The 24520-nt window shown below is 40.7% G+C and overlaps 1 protein-coding gene across 2 annotated transcripts in view; it reads left to right on the top strand.

Annotated features, from left to right (window-relative positions):
• The window catches only part of ANKS6 (ankyrin repeat and sterile alpha motif domain containing 6), a 43943-nt gene extending 42208 nt beyond the window's left edge, over positions 1-1735 (top strand). For both annotated transcript variants that reach the window (XM_035318469.1, XM_035318468.1), the window contains one exon: positions 971-1735. In XM_035318469.1, the coding sequence (XP_035174360.1) occupies positions 971-1020 (50 nt within the window). In that variant the 3' untranslated portion in view covers positions 1021-1735. The remainder of the gene's footprint in view (positions 1-970) is intronic.
• Positions 1736-24520: the final 22785 nt, after the last annotated feature.

Below are 24520 nucleotides of genomic sequence, written 5' to 3'. Positions count from 1 at the left end.
TTTGACATATATTTGTTTTCTGTCAGAAGGATATTGAGACCACTTCCTCCTTGGCTGCTGCAAATGATACTAGGTTAGGCTGCATGTCCGGGCTGTGAGAGCTCCTTTTAAATCCTTGCCTGAACTGCGTAAGACAAATGACTGCTCTACCTGTAAGTAATGCAGTGGCTACTGGACCCATTAGCTGTTAAGATCTGGGGCACTGCCTCAGCACTTGCTGTAGATTTCCAGCTGCCCTCCCTCACCTAAATGTAATGCTGTTCTCATAGCAGGCAGAAAGAAAAGGGAATACCCTGACATTGGGCAGTGGCGCTGAACAAAGGGAGGATTTAGGAATCTGAAGAATAAGTTGAATGTTCTGCAGATACAGGTTAGATGAAGAAAAACTATGAACAATTAATATGATGCCATTCAATCTGTGATTAATGTTATTTTTTGCAGTAATTCTGATCTTCCATCTTCTAATATTTTGTTACATATTGATACATATTTACATGTACATATCTGCAGATAGAGGTATTTAAAAAGATGTGACAGAATAAAGTAGAAGAGAGTGGGGAATGATTTGTGTATTTGCTTTCCACTTCTGAATTCAGAGTCAAAAATATCAAATAAAAATTATCCAGAGGAGAGAGTTAGACAGATTGCAGAGTAAGAAGTAAAAATTAGAGCAAAACCAGTATAGATTTGCAAATGGAAAGGTGCACACTGAGAAAAGAGAGATAGTGGAAAGGTTCGTGGCAGCAGATGACCTTTTCGCCCCTGGCTTTGACTTTTCATATGTTCTCCATACAAGAGAGGGCTTAAGATGAGTAAAGTAAATTTACAGGGTCAAGTTTTTGGAGTCTGGTGTAACAACGAGATCAGGAAATACAAACCTGTTTGTGGTGATTGTGGAATTTGTCTTCTTCGAGTAAAGCTGTGAGTCTTGCTGCCTGTAGGTTATCAGATTTTTTTTTTTCTTTTACAGCACCTGGCTGCTCTGTAAAACCACAAGAAGCTGTTGCTCCTAAGAGGTAGCTACTGGAAAAAAAAAAAAAAAAAGGATTTTATTCTTATGGTGAAGTCTGGGATCTGGCTGAGTCAATCCAAGTGTACAAATGAAAACATTAGTCCTAACTACACCTGCACAGAACTTTCTGAAGTAATGTCGATTATAATTCCAATGCCACAAAGCATCAAAGAAAGTAATGAAAAGATTGCTTTTGTAGTTCAACTTATGAGTTGCATTGTTCAAGGCTTCAGTGGTTTGGATTTGAGAAGAACAAAGAAAAGCAGGAAGAATGAATGGCCATATAAGATTCTTGTTTTCACCTTACTTTTTAGTGCCTATAGCTGAAGAACCCATAGGAAGCCTATGTGGGCACAGTCATTAAGAACGGAAGCATGGAAGAAGGAATGAAAATTATGAGAGCTTCTACGTGGAGAAATATATAGCTGAATATGCCTCTGTTGGCTGAATACAGACAAGAGTCCAAGTAAAAAATACAGTGGTTGCATTAGAAGGAATCTGAAGGAAAAGCAATGCTGCATTCTTCAGTAACTAAAATACACTTTATCTACTCAATATTAAGAGGTTAGAACAGCAGTAAAAGTAAACACAAAATACCTATTTGTAAAAATAGCACTTTATTTAAGGAACTCATAATCTGTCACCGATATTTAAACATAAATAGTATTAAAGTATTTTATATTGTTGATCTGTTGTTTTGAGAATAAAACCATTTAACTGATATTGTCTGGGTTTTCTGAACAGTAACACTAGCAGATCTTCAAAATATATATTTTTTTTAACTTCTATGTTTGAAAGGATTAGTACCATATATATTTTTTTTTTGCTTAATAAATACATTTTTTTAATTGAGCAATTAAAATATAAGTAATCAGAAACCTCTGATACTATTTTTGTCTGTCTGAAATCTCACCAATCCATTACGTGACCACTGGTTTAAGTCATTGTGAGTCAGGGGGTACTTAATGCAGGAAAAATCCAGATCTTGCAGCTCCAATGCAGAGGAGTGATTTCAAATAATTAATTCTCTACGCATCTAAAAATTCTGCCTTTCTCCTTCTCGCTGTACTGGTTTTAGTGGAGTTTGGCAAAAACAGGGATAGAAGTGGGCATCGTGACAAACAGAGGCAACAGCAGCAGTGAAAGGAGTGATGTCTCTGCTGTCTCTCAGCTTGCCTCAGGTTTGGCAGCTGATTCTGAGATGGCTTCATTGATCCAGCCACCTGAGGGATGGCTCCAAGGTGCCAAGAGCAGCCAGCAGAGCAGCTGAGCTGTACCAGGTAGCAGCCAGCTGGTTCGTCTTTCTTGTTTCTTTGGGTTTATTTACATTAGAAATGTCACCATAACTTTCAGAATTTAAACCTTTTTAAAAATACATGTGCAAAGTAACTGTCAAATGAATTAGCTAGGAAGGGAGACATTTTTCCGAAGTAGAAACAGTCTGTTATGGTTTGGAGTTTAGAGGAATATAGGGTGAAAGGTATGATGCTGTACCTTTGTGGAGACTTTACTGAAGGAAAATATAGCAAAGAATAAAGGTGGAAGGAAAAAGAAGAGGACTGCATTGGTGAAGTGTGTCAGCTGCAATTGTGTAAAAATGTAATCTGCCTTTGAAAACAGGTAAGGAATAGATGTATTCTGCAACGAGAAATGCTTCCCTTTGGTTGCATGTGCAACAAGATCTACCAGTCCTGGTCAGTGATGCCAGCCTTCAGTGTTGATTTTGTGGCTTGCGAAGAGATTCTTCTTTGCAAGATGTTTTACTGCTGCCTCAGTCCAAATGCCCGAGGACTAATTACATAGCTGTGCCCCACTGAAGCTGACCTTGAACGCAGGTAGTCCAACCCTGAGAAGGAGGACAAGAGGTTATAGAGGGGCAAGGCAGAAAAAGACGGTTATGGCCATCAAGGGCTGTTTCTGCCACAAGGTCCTTGGTGGTCATTTTATTGCCATTTCCAATGTTAACAGTACAGTCATGTTTGAAATAACAATACACTGTGCAGAGAGTTAGCTCAAGCCAGCTAACAGGGAAACCTGAAGGTGAGAGGACTTCAGCGATTCACATTCAGAGCTTGCAGACTGTATTCTTTAAACGGAGAAATACTCATCTGCAATAAACTGAGCTTGGGAAGTTCCTTCTTTCTTTTAAAATTTGGCTGGTGGAGGGCCCTTTTCCAAAGGATACTGAATGGCAGCTTAAAGGGTGGAAGATGCATTCTTTCTGCAGTCTAAGAGGGTTTAAGTTAAAATACACACTGCCCAGAAAGCTGCAGTAATCTCAAGGCTATATGGCACGGTTCATTTCTCTAGCTGAATCTGTCTCACTGTGCAGAAAATAATTCAGAATTCACCAGGTGCGCCCTACAAGGCGTGAAGGGGGAAGAGTTAGGATTTAGTTTCCCTGGGACTGAGGATATAAACAGCATAAATTTGGGAATGTGGGGGAAAATATGCTCAAAGAATGAGCAGCAAATAAATTTAAACAGAGCACAAGCCTACCAAAGGAGATCGGAGCACAAGTATAGGTTCTTTGTGTCTACCCAACAGGTAGAAAATGTTTCTTGTGCTGTCCCTTTGGGAAGTCTCAGTATCTAAAGAATTAGCTTTATTAACACAGGAACAAAAATACATGCTCTTAGGGTTTGGGGACTTTTCATATCTTGTGCTGCACTTATTTCTTAAAAGGTGGTCTTTTCCTTCTGCCTGAGTCAGCTGCAATTGTAAGTGGAGAAATGAGTTATGTTTGAGTCCAACACCTACATTTCTGTGTCCTTGACACGTAGCTGTATAAACTTTGTTGCGGCCAGCAGAGGTCTAGTCAGTAAAGCCACTGGGACCTCAGACACCAGTATCTGACTAGCCTAGCCCAGGAGGTTGATTCAGTTGTCCAGATATCCGCTGGCACCTGCATGCCCTAGGGTATCCAAAGCATGCATACCGGGTGCCAGACATGATGCAAAATGAAGGTTAATTAAAATCTGTTTGTTGACTGCAGGCACTCACTCGGACAAAGAGACCATTCAGAGACTAAGACCGTCATTTCACTGACCTGTCTTGATGTGTCAAAAGTGAAAAGCTGCTTCCCATTTGCTGTTTGCTCTCTATGTCCTCCTTTTTAGTGTACATGAAAATCTTTGCTAGCAAAGTTTGGACTGCTTCCCTGATAACAAATAATAATATCTTCTGAGATTTGTAGAAGAATTAAACATTAGAGGTAAAACTTCTTGCCCTGATTAGCCCAGAATTATGAACTTGATAAACCTGTAGTTGATAACCCTAGGACATCTTACTTTACAGAGGACTTCTGCTGTTTTACAGGAAGTTCTTACAGCATTCTTGGAAATTCATTTTCTTTATTCTACACTTCGAGCATTAATCAAGATAAAATTTTAAATAGAGATATTTCATTATTTGGAAATGATTTAAGCAGTCATCTGTAGTATTCTTCATGCTTCAGCAAATGCCTCAGAAGTAAGGTAGCTTCTCAAGGGAACAACTTTGGTTTCCAGAGTGAAGCGGGAACATAAAAGTTCTCATAAACAGATATCTTTAATACCAAGATCATCTGAGTTTAGAATTGCTTGGCTTGTCTGACTCTGACACTAATAGCCCCAAACTTGCCACTTCTAGATCTTTTTTTATTTTATTTCAAAGCCCTCCTGACAGTACATTTAGTGGGAACAGGCTTTGTCCATTAAATCCAAAATAACTTCTGCTTTATTTAAAGCTCATTTGGAATACTTACTTTCCAGTCTTTCAGAAGTTTGTATTATTGAAATAAACTGTTAATGCAGTGTCCTCTTGTGTGCACACAACACTCAAAATAGGTCTGCCTGGTCTTGAGAGTGCCATATCATGTCAGCAGAGTGATGGGGCACAGTTCTTGAAGGTGATTAAACAGGTAAAGGTGAACGTAGAAAAACAGACCCATTCAAGACACTTTCTTATAAGCAGTCTAAAAGAATTCTGTGTTAATGCATGTAGTTGATATGTGGCTCTAAGTCCTGTTTTTAGTAAGCCTGAGCTATTTGTAACACCACTGAATCAGTGGCCTCCAATTAGCTGGAGCAGAGATTTCCATTTTGCTGAGCTGCAGAACAAAATCACTTTGCAGTAAAGTGTAATGGATTTGATCACCATGCTTTCAGCTCTCCTCAACAGATTCATGTATGGATTCCACAGGTAAATTCTTCATGTCTGTTTTTTCCAAGTCACTATCTGCTGCCAGTTTGTCCGCAGAAGGGGAAGATGGGTTAAAAGGAAAGATTGAAAAACACCAGAGAGAGAAGCACAGGTAGTAGATTGGGATCCTCTCATTTAGACTGTTTTTTTTTTTGAATAGTCAGACTTAGTAATCAGACTGGGGCTCACTTATCTTCACCATCTCAGGACTCCAAAACACTCACTCTTTATCAGAGACTTGCTCTCGTTCCTTTGCTCAATGTGGAACAGACAGCATCCTTCTCCACACTGCTAAGTCAGTGCTGCACACAGAGGTCCATCCTGCAGACCTTCCAGCAGTCCAAGCCACAGAAAACAAAACACAGCCTCAAAAAACAGATGTTCCCAAAACCTTGTATCATTTATCTCCTATCATGCATTTTAATTGCTAACTTAGTGTGCAAATCACACACACACAAGCTGTAGTACTTAAAAATGCCGCAGGTTCATGGTTCATTTCACAGAATCACAGAATCGCTGAGGCTAGAAGGGACCTTTGGAGATCATCTTGGCCACCACCCTGCTCTAGCTGGTTGTCTGGGGTCATATCAATTCAGGTTTTGAATACATGCACAGACTGAGACTCCACAACTTCTCTGGGCAACCTGTTCCAGTGTGTTTGGCCACACTCCCAATTAAAAAGTTTTTTTTTTTTTTTTTTTTTTTTTTCTTACATTTAATCAGAATTTCTTAATTTCTTGTGTTTCAGTTTGTGCCCATTTCTTCTTGTCCTGTCACTAAGCACCACTGAGAAGAATCTGTCTTTGTCATCTTTACTCCCACTCATGAAATATTTGTACATATCAATAAGATCCCTCCTCAGCCTTCTCTTCTCCAGGCAAAACAGTCCCATCTTCCCCACCCTCTCTTCCTATCATTCTCCAATCCATTCATCAACTCAGTGACCCTACACTGGATTGCTCCATGATGTCCATGTCCTTGTTGTCTGCCTATACCAAGCCAGATGTGCTCTCACTGGTGCTGAACCATGGGGAACAATCACCTCCCTCCTGCACGTAGCACTCCTCCTAACGCAGCCCAGGATAGTACCGACCTTCTTTGCCCTGAGGGCACGTGGCTGGCTCATTTTAACTTGGTGTCCACCAGGACCCCCAGGGCCTTTTCTGCAAAGCCACTTTCCAGTTACCTGCATGCAGCTTGTACAGGTGCATGGGGTTATTCCTCCCTCTGAACATGGTCATTTGTACAGTTTTCACTTCTCCTCGCAGTCTGTTTATGCAGCCTATAGTTCATCAATTTCTCTTTGAAGATGTTGCGGGAGGTAGTGATGAAAGTCTTTTGTGGGAGGTAGTGATGAAAGTCTTACTAAAGTTGAGGAAAATAAGGTCCAATCTCTTTCTCATCCACTGAGCCCAACATTTTACCACAGAACGCTGTCAGGTTGGTCAGTCACGACTTCCCCTTTGTAAATTCATGCTGACTACTCCCGAGCACCTCCTTGTTTTAAAATATATGGAAGTGATTACTGGGATTATTTTCTCTGTCATGTTCCCCATCATCAAGGTGAGGCTGGATCCTCTTCCCTGACTTTCTTGAAGATAGGGATGACTTTATCCAGTCCTCAGGAACCTCACACAATTGCTATGACATTTAAGATCATTGAGAGTGCAATGACACCAGCCAGCTCTCTTGGTACTTGTGAGTGCATCCCACCAGGTCCCACGGATACATGTATATCACACATCTCTTGGAATACCATGTAAGGATATTTTGTGGTCTTGATGCCTGCCTCAGACAGTACCACGGGTGTTCTGCATACCTTGCTGATAGTCTTTTCGTGGTTTATAGACATCCTCTTTTGCAGTACACTTCCTAGTAGTTTTTCAGTTGTGTTCCAAGCATCCTATCATTTCAGTTGTATCACCATTGCAACCTCAATTCCCATTCTTTGGGCTTTCTGTGTTACTTTTTTAGCCTGCACAGTGATCTACCAGCTTTGGGGCTTTCCTCCCATTTCCTGGGACAAAGTGAGTGAACATCTTCCAGCCAACCTTTGCCAGCATTTTGTATGTGTTAGTGTTCAGGCAAGCTCAGCATCATCACAAAGTGGGTGAGGATCTACTTTAAAATGCTGAGACTTTGGTGGGCTCTGAATAGTCTGAGAAAAAAAATGTAGTACATACTGAAAAGCACAATACTCTATTACTTCCATTATCACTCTTGACACTTACCACACTAAGAAGTACAATAAAGAAAAATAATAACTCAAATTAATGCAGAGTTAGCAAGTTATTAGATTTAGAAACAGATAGCAAAGCCTGAAACAATTGAATGCCTCTTGTTCGTTTAGCCAGAAGTGTTTTCATAGGTTTCATCCAGATAACAGACTGACTACTGGTATGATTCAGCCAGACAGCCAGCGGACTTGAGTCCAATTCTCAAGCAAGCCAATTTCTCCAGGTGCTGTTTTCCACACAGCAATAATTACTTGCAGACAAGCTCTTCCTTATTTCCTCCCCCTGAGGAGAGATGCACCTTCTGAAGTATCCTGAGACTTTAACCTTGATAATCAATCAAGGATATTGACTTCTAACATTCTTACTGACACTTTGTTGTTCATAGTTGGAGGACAATGAGAACCTCAGATTAGGCAGTGCCCCTGTGACAGCTGCTGGATGTAATGTGTTTTCTGATGGTGTTGCTTAAACCTAATAATCATTTTATACTTTTGCCAACATGCTTGCTGAGAAGTTCTAACAAAAATGAAACGTTCTTTTGTACTTTCCAGTAAATAAGTGATGAAGTCAAGAGCCAAATACTGACTTAATTTGTACTGATGTAACTCCATCAACTTCAGGCCACTCTCGATTTATGTGCTTAGAAGAGTGACAATCTCGACTGAGATAATTTAAAAACTCACTGTTCTGGATTGCATCATTTCTGTGTAGGTACAATGTATAAACTAGGAAACTGCAGGTATGTTCTGAGTCAAGTAGCCGAACAAGTTGTGTTCCTTTAGATATCAATTTAATTTGTTGGAGCTCATCTTCCTGTTGGCATTCACTCTACCATTGTTTAGCATCTTGGAAGGCCCTGTCACTTTCTGATCTGATAAGCAGCAGCTTGATAAAACAAGTATTACAAATGTTAATAGTTGGCTTGCTTTACATTGCCTTTCTTTTCTGTCAGCTACCATAAAGAGCAATTCATGTGAGCTATTCATATGAGAGGAACAAACGAAAACTAAGAAAAAACACCAGAAAAACCAACCTCTGCCTTGGCTGTATACAGCAACAAAACCAAGGAGCTGATTTAGCCTGTGGGGATTTGCAAAAGCCTTGTCATATATTGGCCATGATGTATGGGTGTATATTTTAATTTGGTAAAATGGTGCATAAACAGTGTGGCGAACACCTTCTTTCACTCCTGGAGACAATGGGTAAAGGGTTGTACCACTATTTTACAAAAGCATTTCTGCCTTTCAGCTCCAACTTCTTCCTCACAGGCAGAAAAGCCAAAGAAAAAACAAATGCAAAAGCCAGAGCTGATGTTGGGATAGAAATCCCAATGCCTTTTTTACCTGCTGTGTATGGTTTCCCATGTTATGCTGGATTCCTTCAAGTGTACTTCTACCCAGTACACACACCAAAAAAAAAATATGACATGAACTCTCTGTTTCATGCCTTTAAGAAGACTTGTGACAAATACACACCAGTGATTCCTTTGCTGGAGCAAGGAAGATACAGGAAGGAAAAAAATGGGAAAAATAAACTCTCCCATGCTTTTTGCATTTAAAAATGAAAAAGTGCATAGAAACTTTTAAAACATGAATGAAAGCTCTACAACGCTATTATTTTAATCAAACACAAAAAACTTATTTAGAAATTTCCCATAAAAACAATCCCAATAAGATATGTGTACTTATAATTTCCAACAGAAAGCATTTTACCAGCTTTGCTGTAATGTACCTGCTTTATTCAGTTTGTCATCCTACGTTTTTTAACATTCCCCAATGAGCTTCTGTTCCCCATTAAGTGCTTATTATCAGATCCAAGTGCATGTTGCAATCTGAATAATTCACTTGACCATTGTGTTGCTTTTTTGTTTGTAAACTAGACATGTTTATATAAATGCAATGAAGTCCCATGTGGAGGTCACTGGATGGAAGAAGAGATTGTTTGCATCACCAGGTCTGAATAGAAAAGTATGTTCTTGGCAATAGTTGTCATGTGCTGAACTTGGGAATGAATATGTGACCATGAGGGAGAACATCCTGAATCCTTAATCTTGAGTTCTGCTCCTGTCCTGATAAGACACGTTGTGAGATATCAGTAATAGTACTTCCTTAGCTGGTAAGAAAGAGGCCAACAGTGACAAGAGAAAGCTCCAGAAAGAATTAACATTGTCATTAGTGATAAACGACTTTTTGACCTGCTCATTCTTTTAGAGGTGTTGAAATGAGGAAGTAGAAATACTGAAACATTTGCAAGTGTGTTGTTGACCAGAGAGACACATTGCTATGGCCCATGCTTTGGATCCTGCTCCTTCCCAAGATTCATGATGAAAACTGGGAGAAGATGGTGGGGAACAATTGGCATGGGTTTACCTGGCCAACCCAATCCACGGCAGGAGGACAAGGGACAGCTGGCACAGGCTGAAACAAGACTGCATATCAGGCGATGCTTTTTCTCCATGAGAACAGACAGGCAGTGCAGCAGCTATCCCAAGGGGCTGTGCAGTCTCCATTCTTACAGGATTTCAAGACTTGACTGGGTAAAGCCCAGGACGGCCTGGACTCACCACACGGCTGACTATGAGCCCTATGACTATGGACTAGAGCCGGCAGACGTCCCATGGTCCCTTGATACCACGGATCTGTAATGAAAGTTGTCTACCATACAGCGTGCCCCCCACTCCCTTCCACCTCCTGCCAGCTCCCCACAAGAAGAACCTGGTGGTTTCTGTGAGGAAAAATCCCACCGAACAGCTCTCCAGCAGCTCCACGGGCTGCAAAAAAAGTTCGAGTCGCCTTCCATACCCCTTATCGCGGGCACCTCAGCCTCCGCGACGGCCGCTTGAATTATTCATGGATATTGACGGGGAGATAAATTAACATTCCCTCCGCAAAAGCCTCGCTGCGAGATAGCAATGATCAAAGATGAAGCGAGATTACCCCCTCCCTCAACCCCGGGGACGAGGGGCTCGGCCTCGCCGCCAGCCGCGGCCGGTCTGTGGCGGCGGCCGGCCGCCAGGGGGAGCTGCCGACCCGGCGATGGAGGAGCCGAAGGGGCGGCCGTGGCCGCGTCAGCCGGGCTGCAGCGAGGGGGAGAGGGGCCCCCAGCGCTGCCCGGCGGGGCCGGGGCTCTGCCCGGCCCTGCCACGAAGGGAGAAGGGAGGTGGGCTGCCGGCAAGGAGCTGCGGGAGCCCGGGGCGCGGTGGAGGAGGCCCCGCACCTGCACTTAGGGGCACGCACTCACGGTAGTGCTTCATGCCGTGCCCCAGTGTTTTGGTCCGTGGCTCTCCCATCTAACATCAGCGCGGTGTGTCAGCTTATACACTGGCAGGGCCTTGGGAAGCTAGATCAACCGAAACTTTATAAAACTGATGCGAATCAAAGCTTCCTTCTGGGTTGCATACAGGAAAGAGACGCCCACATTGGTACGTGAGTGGTGAACCAAATTGTGTGTGCTACCTGAAATTGGCCTTGTGCATTCCCTACTCCCGCCATTCCAACATATAAATGCTGTAAGACTATAAAACAAAAAGCCCAAAGGAAGTAAAATGGTACCATTCCCACACAGCCCTCAAAACACATCAACATTGTTCCGTTTTGCAGTCAGCTGCTGGGATAAAGTTTAACTCATCAGACCCCCTTAAGGCTAGGTATACATTAATTTAAACCATATGAATCAAAAATTTTTATGGTTGTGAAAATCTCTGATCTGCTTAAATTCTTCCAAATTTAGGCTCGGGGTTGAGTCATTATTATTTCCTGTCAAATGGTTTTGTGAAGTCACCCAAAATAATGAGATGTCACTTGCCTGGATACATTAATAATTAGAAGGATTTATTGCAGCAGGCATCATGGGAAAGTGTAACTTTCCCATTAGAAGTCCTTAATTAGAAAAGAATGTGTCAGATTTCAGATCAACGTAGGGGAACTACAACTATCCATTAAAAAGAGAAGGACAAATAACACAAGTGACAGCCCTTGCAGAAGTACAAAGATTTAAATACTTTATAAATTAAGGGGATTGAAGGTGCTCATTTTCATCACTAAAGCTCTTTGACTTGTCTTCATCATCAGAAGGCTGCAGTCACCAAACTGAATTAAACAACAGAAAGAGCAAATGCTGTATATAATTCTGACAACGGACTACCTTGGTAATTAGTTATTATTCTTTTTTATCTCTTTCACCAACATCTCTTTAGGGTGGGCCAAACTGCTTTGGAAATTGTTCAGTTATGCTAATAGGAAAATTTGATAGTGACAATGATATCTCTTGAACCACAAGAATCATAGCTACTACATTTGTTCAGCTGGTGGCAAGATGTGGAATAGAGAAATGATTTGACTCAATAAAAATTGGAGGGCTGTTAGGTAATTTTAATGTGTGGGAAGCGTTACTCTAAATCCAAGTAGAATGAGATGCCCAGCTACTTGTGCATGTGTAAGGGGTTAAGTTCCTGGCTTTTTGTGGGTTCTTTTGACTGAATAATTCCTCACAGACCCAGGCCACAGGTACTTCGGTGGTAGGTACACAGAAACTAGAGAGTAACTCTTACAATGCTTACATTTACTTAAAGTCATGAGTAGAATTAGGTTACACTTATATTTTTGCGTAGCACTTGGTTAACAGCCCTATATATATATTATTTATGCAATCTTAAAATCATATTAAGAATGATATCAGACCAGGAGTAATTTAAAGAAAGGGTACACAGTTGTGTACCCTTTGTCCACATATGTCCACAGTTTATCTCAGCTTACAGGGAGATGTTGCTCTAAGATAGAGAGACTAAAATTTTGCAGTATAAACTAACTACTGCCTCTGGGCCATTGGATCTACTCAGCCCATATCAGTTATATTTGAAAATTACTACAAACTAATGCTTTTTCTGTGGCCTGTAAGAAATCAGTCAGAAACACATCAGTCAGGACAACTGCCTAGCTGAAAGGTGGCCACATTACCAAGTTATCAGGTCATTTGCTGCTCTTGATAAGTGTTTCATTAGGGCTGCTTTTGGTAGAAAAGCTGAATTTCTTTCTTATGGGGAAAGGAAATCCTTTAACAATGAGTCTCAGCCACACAAACAGGGCCTTGTTAGATAAGTTTTTTGTTTTGAGTAATCATTTTGTGCAGCATTTTGCTTGGAAAATATATTTTTTATGATTGTTATGATTGTTAATTTTGAGCACTAGGTTTGTATTTAGAAGAGGTTAGACTCAGTTTACTGGAGGACCAGGTGGAGATAGGTGCTCAAAACTTGGGTATTTGAGCGGGATTGAAAAACATGTATGTATTTCACTCAGAAGTTAATTAAAGCATAAACTTCAGGTAGAACTTTAGAGGCATGTCATAAACGTCCTTTTGAAGTACTGGGGAGAAGCCCTTTTTATTGGTAATTTAGCCTTTTCAAAATTGAACCTTTCATCACATATTAAATCCTAAAACGGCTAGGGAACATGGGGTGTGTTCCAAGGTAATTTCTATGTATCCCCTTACTTCTGTAAGTCATTACCATCCAGCATTTGTGCTTTTAATGAGCTGAAATGAGAAATCTTGTAAGCTAATTTGAACAAACTACAGTGTCTTACTCACAGCAAGATACCTCAGACATCAATCAGCTCATGAAAGTTTGTTTGTGAGCTACTTCTGTGAGAATCTTTCATCCTAAAAATGACACTTGAAAACTCTGCAACAGATCTTGACAATATTCACATGTGAATGCCCAAGAGATACATGATGTATTGTTTTACTTTAGAAGGTGGTATAAATATTCCACTTCTAAAGCTAGGTCTCAACAAAGCTTACCTGCTCATTAAAATATAATGAAATCTGCCTATTTTGCATACTATTTTTTAAATGAAATTTCATAAAATCTACCTTTGTTTCTAAATCTTGTCTGAAAAACCTCTAGGGATAAGTGAAGTTCAGTATGATAAAGAGAACATTTTATTCAGCTTTAAGAGCTGGAATGCCTGCCTCAGAGAAGTGTTATGTGGGATGGCTGCATGCCACACCATCAGTGGACTTGTCTATTCTCTTTTATTTGTAGTATTATAATTTTCAGTTTTAAATTAAAATCTGCCCGAAGCCACAGATGAGTTCTCAGCTCACTGCTCTCTGAATAGGGATACAAATCAAAATTGGCACTTCCCTCAGAAAGCCACTTTGAAGGTTAGCTGTCCACTTGGACTGAATGAAGCACCTTTGACTTCCAGAAGATTACTGTGCTGCAGATGATTGCAGGCCTTCAGTACCCTCGAGCACTTCAGAGCAGGAGAATTCTGATGTATTATACAGTGACTGTTTCAACACTTTAAAATAGAGGACAAGTTACACTAGAGAGAGAGTCAAAGAGAAAGCTTGAAGCTAAATGATCTGCGTTTTTTTTTTTTTTTTTTTTTTTTTTAATTTTAAGAATATCTGTAGCAAGAATTTGAATTGATGAACCAACATGCCTGTTTGACTTTTAGTGTGTTAAAATACAGTCCCTATTTAATTTTGTCAGTAAAGGCAATGTATTGAACAGGTTATACAAAGCAAAAGGTGCCCATGCCAAATAGATCATCTAATGATGTCTCTGAAGATTGGAAATTCAGTCATTCAGACCATTTAAGGTACCAAAACATGCAGTTAAATGTTTCAGGAGATTATGAAATACACTTCATGGACTTTGAAATCAAATCAGGAATGCTGAGTTAATCTTGCCTGTTTTGCTGGTATCTGCTGTACTACAATTGTGAATAAATATAAATGTCTTTTTTCATGGGTAGCCAAATATACTCATGACCAAAGAAATGTTTTAGGACCAAGCACCTTCCCCTTTACAGGGCTTTAGGTGTCTGCTTGTGTAATATTAACACTGGTAAGAATGATAGTAAATAAAAGCAACAAAACAGGGCTTTAAGCAGTATCACCACAAACTTTGAATGTAAGAAAGGAAGCACCTACAAGGCACCAATACAGAACAAACAAACAAGCAAACAAACAAACAGACATTTACTGGGAAATTAGCATCTTGGGGTGCCTCTCTTAAAGTGTCCGTGAAGTAATGGGGAATAACCATGAGGAATTAGAGGTCTACGTGCAGTTGAAAGGCTCTTATATTGGGATTGCAGAGATGTGGTGGGATGACTTATGTTACTGCAGTGCTGCAATGGGATACAGGCTCCTTAGAAAGTACAGGCTGGGAGGACAAGGTGATGGAGTTGCCCTTTATGTGAGAGAACAGTTGGAGTATTTGCGGTTCTGCCTAGGGCTGGATGATGAGCCAACTGAGAGCTTATGGGTGAGGATTAAAGAACAGACCAATATGGGTGACATTTAGTAGGTGTCTGCTGTAATGTGCCTGACAAGGAAGAAGAAGTGGATGAGGCCTTTTACAAATAGAAGTAGCCTCACATTTGCAGGCCCCAGTCCTCCTGGGGAAATTCAGCCACCCCAGTATCTGCTGGAGGAACAACATAACTGGGCATAAGCACTCCAGGAGTATCATGGAGAAGATTAATGACAACTTCCTGACTCAAATGATAGAGGAGCCAGTGAGGAGGGGTGCTCTGCTGGACCTCATGACTGCAAACAAGGAAGGCCTGGTTGGAGTTGTGAGGGTTGAATGCTACAGTAATCTTGGCTACAGTGACCATGAGATGGTGGAGTTCAGGATCCTGAGAGGAGAGAGCAAGGCAAAATCAAGGTCACAGTTCAGGGCTTCAGGAAAGCAGTCTTTGGCTCTTCAGGGATCTGGTGGCAGAGTACCATGGGATAAGGCCTGGAGGGAAAAGGGGCCCAGGAAAGCTGGTTGATATTCAAGGATTACCTTCATCAAGCTCAAGGACAGCCCACTACACCTAGCAGGAAATCAGGCAAAAATTCCAGGAGAGTTGCAGGGATGAACAAGATGCTTCTGGTAAAACTCAAACATAAAAAAGAGAGACACTGTCTGAGCACCCAAAGATGCTGTTAGGAAAGCCAAAGTCCACCTGGACTTGAATCTAGCAAGCAATGACAAAGACAACACAAAGGGTTTCTGAAAGAACTTAAGTATCAAAAGGAAGACTGGCGAAAATCTGTGCCTGCTGCTGACTGGATCAGGGGCCCTGGTGACACAGGACAGGGAAAACACTGAGGTAATGAATGCTGTCTTCTCCTCAGTCTTTACAAGCAAGACCTGCCTTCAGAAATTTGAGGGACCAGAGATAAGAGGGAAGGCCTGGAGCAAGGAAGACACCCTTGCTAGAAGAGAATCATGTTAGAGATTGGTTAAATCCAACTGGACCTACCCAAGTCCATGGACTCTGATGGAATGCACCTATGAGTGCTGAGGGAGCTGGCTGATGTCACTGTGAGGCCACTGTCAATAATTTTTGAGTTATCATGACAACTGGGAGAAATGCCTGAGAACTGAAGGAAAGCAAATGTCACTCCTGTCTCCAAGAAGGGCAAGAAGGAGGACGCAGGGAACTACAAGCCTGTCAGCTTCACCTCGATACCTGGAAAGGTGATGGAGCAACTAATTCTGGAAACCATTTTCAGGCACATGCAGGACAGGTAGGTACATAAGTTTAGTTAGCGTGGATTTACCAAGTCATGCTTGACCAACCTGATGACTTCCTACAATGAAGTGACTGGCTTGGTAGGTGAGGGAAGTGGCTATTGTCTACCTTGACTTCAATAAGGCTTTCACACTGTCTCTTATAAGATATAGAGAAGCTTAAGAAAAGAGTTTCAGTCTGTTCTCACAATGAAGAAGAGGCCTGCAAATCAATGCCAGAAGATTCATGTAGCCGCCATATTAGTACAGGAGCACTTGGTTGACAGTCTTCTGTAAAGAGGGCCTCAGACTGTAGGCCAGATGAAGTGGTTAGGTGCAGATGGGGGTTGGTTTGAATCCTGTGAGAAGTGATTTTAAACATCTGTCTCAATCATGTAGGGCAGGGAATGTAGAAATGAGCTTCCCAAAACACAGTGGGACAAAAGAGGGGCACATGAAAAGGATTTTGCAAAGAGCCTGTCTTCCTCTGCACTGATCTGTGAAGTCAATAGCTCTGTGCTTCTCAATGTGCTGGCCAAAAGTGGTCTCCATTTAGAGGTGGTGGAAGTTGATGGAAACAGTTAAAATGTGCCCAGACGCTTTTTATCTGCCTGACTATAAACATCCGTGGATATTAGCACAGTTTGTGTATATTTTTCCAATTACCATGGAAGTGACTATTGCTGCAGTGTAAGCATTTTCGTCCATTTGTCTTTTGAGTAAAACCAAGAAAAATAACCAATACCAGAACATTGAAAACATTGCAAAATCACTGAGTGTTCATTACAGATGTCCACTTTGACCTATTGTAATGCCATGAGTAAGGTTCTCAGTATTTTAGCAGGCTTCATTTACCTGGTTTCATTATCATTAAATCAAATGAAATTTCAGCTGTTTATTTTTCTCTTCTTTTTTTTATTTTATTTTTTATTTATTTTTATTTTTTTTGCATGTGCAATATGAATGTGGTTGGAAGGATTACGGCCTTTTGGTGTATCCAGTAAACGTGATCTGAATTGTCTTTACACATGAAACAGCCCAAATATGATTACAAATATGAACAAAGTCACCAAAGCATTTCCTATTCCATGTGACCGACAGGGCTGAATTGGCTATCACTATGCTTGATGACTGAAGCTTCTGCTTTGCATCCTACATTTTTTCAAAGCATAATGCAGTTTCTGTTGTTATGATTGTATGAGACAATTCCTAGCTTTAGAAAAAGCAGCAGCAAGTCAGGGCATTAAAATTAAAGGGGAAAAATCTACACAAACCAATTAAGCACACTCATTATTATGGCCCTTGCTACCTCGGGCCACTGGAGAACTTATAATTTAGTCAGCATTATGCAGTTTGAAGTGTTTTATGTTCTGCATGGGAGCAGGCTGCAATTCAAATATCAGTGGCCATGAAAAATATGCACATACGTTTAGTATGAAAATCTCCAAGGGCATAACAGAAGAGATGGGCACATGTCGCTGCAGTATGATGGAGAATTTCTGTGAATTAATCATTTGGACATAGTTTATCACCATTTTATATTTTGCCAGAGACGCTTCTTCGCCATTTGTTGGGAAAACTTATTATACATGCACATCTTAGGAAGATAATAAGGCCAAAGCCTTTGATGCTTAAAGGCAACAGGCTTTGTTAGATTCTGTTATGACACAGACAACTTCTCCACTGACAGAGCCATTCAGATAACAAGAGTAATTGCTTATTTTATCGAGTTTAGGGAATTGTGCTCCATTCTCCCTTCTTGCCTATTACATCAGCTATTATGACCCATCTTCTATCATAATTTAGGGGGAGTGGAGTATGTGCATTTTGAAAGCATTTCTTGAAAGAATAGAATGCTATATTTACATGTTTCCTTCATTATCCCAAAGTGCAGATACTTTAATGTATTCCTCTCAAAGAAACAGAGTGGCATGCATGTGCATGACTACATCCATTTATGTGCCTAGGTGCTGGTGTATAGTTTGCCATCTGCAGTGTCTAGGGGAATAAGAAGTGTTCATTTAGTTCTTTCTTTATACCTTCCTCTGACTGGAGACAATACCACTGTAATTAGTATTAGCAAAACTACAAACAGAGCAAACGTTCCTGACACTTTAAAAGAGCATTATTGACATCCCCAAACATGTGGGGAATTTTCAAGTAGAACTTTTCCATCTGTAGGACTTCATAAGATCAAAGCTCTGATAGCAGCTCCAGATTACTGAAAATGAGGATACAGACCAGATTTCAGTTCTTCTTCAAAAAAAAAGTTTAGTTTGTTTCAGCCTGATCCTCACAAAAGTATAAGAAAACCAGCACTGCAAAGAGAGAAATACTAATAATAAAAGATTGCTTTCAAATTTCATATGTCATCCAAAAATTTTAAAATGTATAAAACCAAAATTTCAGTGTATGATTCAATATGTTTGTTGTACAATTTTATTGCCTAGTATAACCAATTTTCCTCATGTCTGAAGTTTAAATTTCAAGATATGACCACTATAGCAAAGTCATGAAATGGTCAGAGTCTGACTTTCGAAGCAATACAAAACAATATTGATGTTAAAAGAAGGAAAACTCACAAATGAGAGTTAAGAGTTACATGGAAACCAAAGTGAGTTATACTTTTTTTTTTTTTTATATATAAAAATACAATAATTTTCGAAAAGAGTAACCAGATACAGAGGACATTTCTGAGCAAATTCTGTCAAAGCTATTTTATCAAACAGAAGTTTGTGATTTTTTTTCCCCAAGCACGACAGTGCATTTTCACACTGCAGAAGCACTAGCAAAGAGGCTGGGACTCGCAAACTAGAATTTAGCATGCTCTAACATTTGTTTTACTGGTTCATGTGAATGCCCTGATAGAGTATCTGATCTCACTCACCTAGCATCACTGCTATCTGCTGGGTATACTGGATGCCAGCTTCCCTTCCCTGATGCTTGTTCTGCTTTTGTCTCCATGAAAAGGTCTTGTTAATACATCCACCTTTGTGTTTGTCATATTGAAATGTGCGGCCAGATTCTTAGTTTTGCAAGGACCTTTTCATCATCTTTTGAAGTCACTCCATGAGACTGGAAACAAATGAGAGCTTGCCAACTATGGAATGAGTATTAACAATGAATTTTCCACAGCAGACATGCATGCGTTTGTCTTGTGGCTGGCTGAGAGGACACAACTATGTTCTGCGTCTCTGTGGAGCAGCTGGCAAACTAGGCAGAGTGTCTGGATTGATGTGCTCTACTCTAATTAGCTCTGCAAAAAGGAAATTGGCCTAGGCAGAGCGCTATACTGTGGTAATAAAACTACAATTTTATTTATTTATTTATTTATTTTCAGGACACTCTCTACATAGCGCTGGTTTCTGTAGAAGGACCAGCTAATTTGGGCCAGCTTCGTCATGACTAAATTGTGCACCATTGTGTTTGCTGCACATTTGCACATTTTCAACTGTGGGGTCAAGAGTGAGATAACATTTCTCTAGACTTTATGTGCTTGGCAAAGCAAAGGAGATTTAGCCACCATATATTCAAGCAGTTCCATGAAACGGAGGGAAAGAGGATGACAATTTTGTATTTCCTTTCATAGATAGCCCACTTCTATTTTTCTTTATAGATAGTCTCTTTGGTTTGTTGCCTGCAGTGGCAGCTGTTCCTTTGTACACCTCCATGACCATTTTGGCTGCAAGGCTGTTGGGTCAGGAATGTGTGGAGATTCACAGGTAGGCTTGTGTTGTCTCCAAAGGTCTGTCATACTCTACCCTCAAGTCTGTTGTATGTACAGTGAGCCTACAAATTGCCCGTTGCCTGGCTGTAGTGCAACTAGGGCTTTACTTGCCCAGCAGCTTAGTGCCCAGCTGCATCTGTGCACACACTCATATGAGGAGAGTCTGACACACCAGTCACGTCAGGCTCACCGTGCACACAGGCTTTGGGTGTGCAGCAAATCTGACACACTGTGGGTTCACTGAGTTTACAGTGTGTGTCCAGTGACTCCTGTGCAACCATGTGGTAAATCCCAATTATGTTGTGCGAGTACACAGTGGTCATTTTGGAAGAGGTTCTGGGCATCAGGCAAGTAGACAAAGCTACTGCCTCTGCTCTGCCTGTAGTCCAGGACAAATGTCCAAATTCAATTTTTCCTATGGGAAGTGTTTCATGTAGAACAAGAGATCATATTTCTGGAAGCTCAGGTAAATAAATTACAGCTACATGGGAGATAAATAGATCAGTACACAGGAAGTGATGGACAGCCACTTTTCAAGAAAGATGGAAATGGACACTGATAATTCATTGTACTGAGACCAGACTGTGTTTGACCCAGTTGCTTCTTGACAACACTCTGAAATATTCTTTGTCTGTGGCACAATCTGCATTATACTGCTGGCTGCTGAGCTTAATCTCTTCTGGACTCCAGTAGTTCAAGTCCTGTACAGAAACAGCATCACTAACTTTTTATTTTTGCTAAGGACTGTTTGCAAAAATTGCTGCTGTTTAAGGATGCCATTTTACAGCAGAGGTACTTCAGGATGGTCTGAAGTCTTGGTGATGCTTTACTGTGGCTACTGTTGATTCACCTGAAGTTATTTGGAGAACATGCTTCACTGCTCGCCTTCTCCTCCACTTCTGACTCAAGTCTGCCTCCCTTCCTCCTTTCATGTTCCTTTCAGTCCATACTACTGTATGTGTAGTATGTTTGTGCTTCATGCTGGCAGTGAGAAAGCAACAGTAGTAAATAAAAATTCATCCAAGTAGCAAGTGTTGGAACTGCCAGGGCTGCCCTTCTTGGGTTTCCAAGGATGAGGGCAGGAAGAACTGAGCAGAGGTTTTGATGGAGAGCCCAGGACAGTATTTCCTTTCACAATAACTCTGCAGCACAGGGTCCTGCTTCAAGGCACTCACAGCCTGTGGTCTTTCTCTTTTGATTTTCACTTTTTAGAAGCATCAGTCAGTGGACTTTGAACAGGAGCCTCTGACCATTTATTACTATATATATATATATTTTGTATTGTCTCATCATTTCCAGCTTGTGTCATTATAGCCTCCCTGTTGGGCATGCAGTCCCAGTCTTTCAGGTCATTTGCTCTTTGCTGCCCTGCTTCTCAGTATTACTTTATTCTCTGCTGGTTCAGATGGGGTTTGAAACAATCTTTTATGTCTCATGTTTAAGACATTGGCATTAAATGTTGCTGTTTCTTCTCTCCAAATTAACTAACTGCTACTTTAGAGATTCCCTGAAAGACAGAAAAATCCAGGTCACTTCTATAACCTGAGCATGAAGACCGGTCTAACAAAGCATAAGGCCCAATAGGGCAGAAAGTCTGTGGCCTAACTCTATTGCTTAATGGAGGTTATATATACATTAATAACAGAAACTGCAAAGGTAGTGGAAATTGCAAGTATGGACAGACAAGATCAAAATGGAGAGCAAGGCTCTGGCAAAAGTTATTTAAGACAGTTTTTTTTTTTTTTAATGCTTGGGACAAAGTATGAACGCAAGCTAAAATTGCAACAGCAAATAACCCCAGAGCATGGCAAGTTATACTTAGCTAGCATTAAGGTAATGTCATGTAGAAGCAGAATATTTGTGGTTAGCTAAAGTGACAAAAATACAGCTGCCCTGATATTAATCCTGCATTAATCTTGTAAAGAGATGGGATTTTGAGAAATAGAGGTTTCTGGGAGGGATCTACTTGCTTCTTCTGCATAGAGCAGATTTCTCTTCTTAGGTATTAACTGAACTTGTTATTCTGATTTTGCTGTTGATAACCAGGTTAAGTAGGGAGCTAAGCTTTACTGCTTACTTATCTGCGAGTTTTATGAGTTTATTTTAAATCCTTGTAATAGCCCTTAAATTCTACTTATCATTAGTGGTCACAGTTTGGAAGTTTTACTGATGTAATAAGTGGTCAGTAATTCAGGTTTTTGAAGATACAGCTGCTCCCTAAATACTTTTCCATTGCAATGTGAAAATCTGCCTAGGTGTAATGTGATTTCATAAAACATGGCCCTAACTTGGGTAAGGATGAAACGTATGCTTGCTTCGACAGGAAAAAGGTAATGGTTTTAAACTGGAAAAGGGTAGAGTTAGCTTAGATAGAAGAAAGAAATATCTTCTTAGAAGAGAAGCTGTGGATGCCCCATCCTTGGAGGTGTTCAAGGCCAGACTGGATGGGGCTTTGGGCAATCTGGTCTAGTGCAAGGTGTCCCTGTCCATGGCAGGGGGTTGGAACTGGGTGGTCTCAACGTCCCTTCCAACCCAAACTATTCTGTGATTCTGTGAGTACGTATATAGCAGTTGAAAGCTTCTAAGTCTATTGTACATATTTTTAAAACACCCTGGCTTGAAAAAGAGTATTGCAAGAGTTATAATTCTATTCTGCAGAGGGCAGTGATATAAATGCATATATTTAATACTTTAAGAGGAACAATGTTAGTTTTATTGATTATAAAGTCACTTTCACTTGGAAAAAGTAAGTGATATATCATGTAGGAAGTAGTTGTCATTCAGTATTGCTACAAAATTTGTTTTTGCTGAGATACAAATAAAGAAATGTTAATATTTAAATGTTAATATTTGCTGTAGGTACAGGCTAAATTGAACCGCATGAAGATAGTCAGCACTTGCAATTTGCGCAGTGCTGTGATGTGATACACAAATAAGATTAGGACTGTATTACACAATCACAGAATGGCCGACGTTGGAAGGGACCTCTGAAGATCATCTCACCAACCTCCCTGCCGAGCAGGACCACCTAGAGCACACTGCACAGGGTGGCATCCAGGTGGGTTTTGAGTATCTCCGGAGGAGACTCCACAGCCTCTCTGGGCAGCCTGTCCCAGTGCTCTGTCACCCTCACAGTAAAGAAGTGCCCCTCATATTCAGCCAGAATCTCCTGTGTTTCAGTTTGTGCCCATTACCTCTTGTCCTGTCACTGAGCACAACTAAAAAGAGATCAGCTCCATCCTCACGACACGCTCCCCTCAGATATTTATAAATATTGATGAGGCCACCCCTCAGTCTTCTCTTTTCCAGGCTAAACAGGCCCAGTTCTCTCAGCCTGTCCTTGTATGACAGGTGCTCCTGTCCTGTCATCATCTTCATAGTCCTCCTCTGGACTCACTCCAGTAGTTCCATGTCCCTCTTGTACTGGGGAGTGCAGAACTGGGCACAATACTCCAGGTGTGGCCTCACCAGGGCTAAGTAGAGGAAGAGGATCACCTCCCTTGACCTGCTGGCAACATTCTTCCTAATGCACCCCAGGATACCGTCGGCCTTCTTGGCCACATGAGCACTTTGCTGACTTGTGGTCAGCCTGCTGTCCACCAGGACTCCCATGTCTCTCTCTGCAGAGCTGTAAGGTGTGTGCAAGTTCTAGCTCTTACTTTGTTGGTACAGGAGATCTGTAATAAAGTGACGTTGAGAAGGGACCTTATATATTTCAACTAGAATAGCAACTTATATGTTTTTACTCATATGTTTTCTTTCTTTCTTTATTTCTTTTTCTTTTTTTCCCCTTCCCCATGGACAAACACACTGCAGTGTTTAAAATCTCCCCATATCACAGTTTTTTGAAAAGCTGGTCACTGCCTCAGATATTTTATTTTCTGGTATTACTGGATTTATGGTTATTGTGTTACCGGATTGCTAAAACAGACTGGTGATGAATACTGGGGTGTTCATGACTTTTTCTCCCAGGAAAATACAGTGCCAAAATGTGATTTCCTTTTAGTGAAGCAAATGTTGCAGGTGTCTGTTGAATTTTCAAAAGAAAGCAAATTTGGGAATTCTTTTGCCTACAGTGTCATTTTAAAAATTGCAACATGGCTATCCAATATAGATGTTCAAATTGGATCTCAGATATCAGTCCTGGAGGAATTAAAGTGTTGCAGAGGACAATGCTATTTGATTTGGAGTATGTGCCTTAGACTGCATCCTCTATAGTTTAACTGCGGTAATTGGTAGGGGGATATTGCATAGCCAGCTGTTTCACATGGCTTCCCCTGCAGCCTCAGATGCAAAGGGATGAAACAGCACTTCGGATGGGGGGATTTTCAAGATGATTCGTGCTTTAGCAGGTTGTGAACATATTTTAGACAGTTATGCAAAAGAAAAATATACAGGATTTTTTAAGGTGCTGGTGCTGTTACAACCACTTTCTGACCAACTAGGGATACTGGTATTTGCTCAAGTGGAGGCTTTCTGGTAGTAATCTAATTGATTTCAGATTAAATTGACTGTTCAAATGTCATTAGCATTTCCTTGAATAAAATAAAGACTCCTATAGTCTCCATTCTCCTTTGATTTTCACTCACAACACTATCTAGCACAGTGAATACATACTCCAGTTTGTTTCTGTTAAATTATAAGCAAAATCTGTTCAGTACAGCACTATGGCTTTACTTACTTTTAATTAGATTTCTTAAAAAATGAAGGAAAGGAGAAATTGAGTTATTCCAGGTATCTTGAGGAAACATTTTATGAACAGCAGGTATCATAGGAGATGTAGGAATACTCTGGTAAAATAAGAATATGAAGACTGTTATTCAGACTGCTGTATTCCCCTG

Source organism: Oxyura jamaicensis, chromosome 2, assembly GCF_011077185.1.
Source record: "Oxyura jamaicensis isolate SHBP4307 breed ruddy duck chromosome 2, BPBGC_Ojam_1.0, whole genome shotgun sequence".
In the NCBI taxonomy this organism is placed as follows: Eukaryota; Metazoa; Chordata; class Aves; order Anseriformes; family Anatidae; genus Oxyura; species Oxyura jamaicensis.
This window is presented reverse-complemented; position numbering and strand designations above follow the sequence as displayed.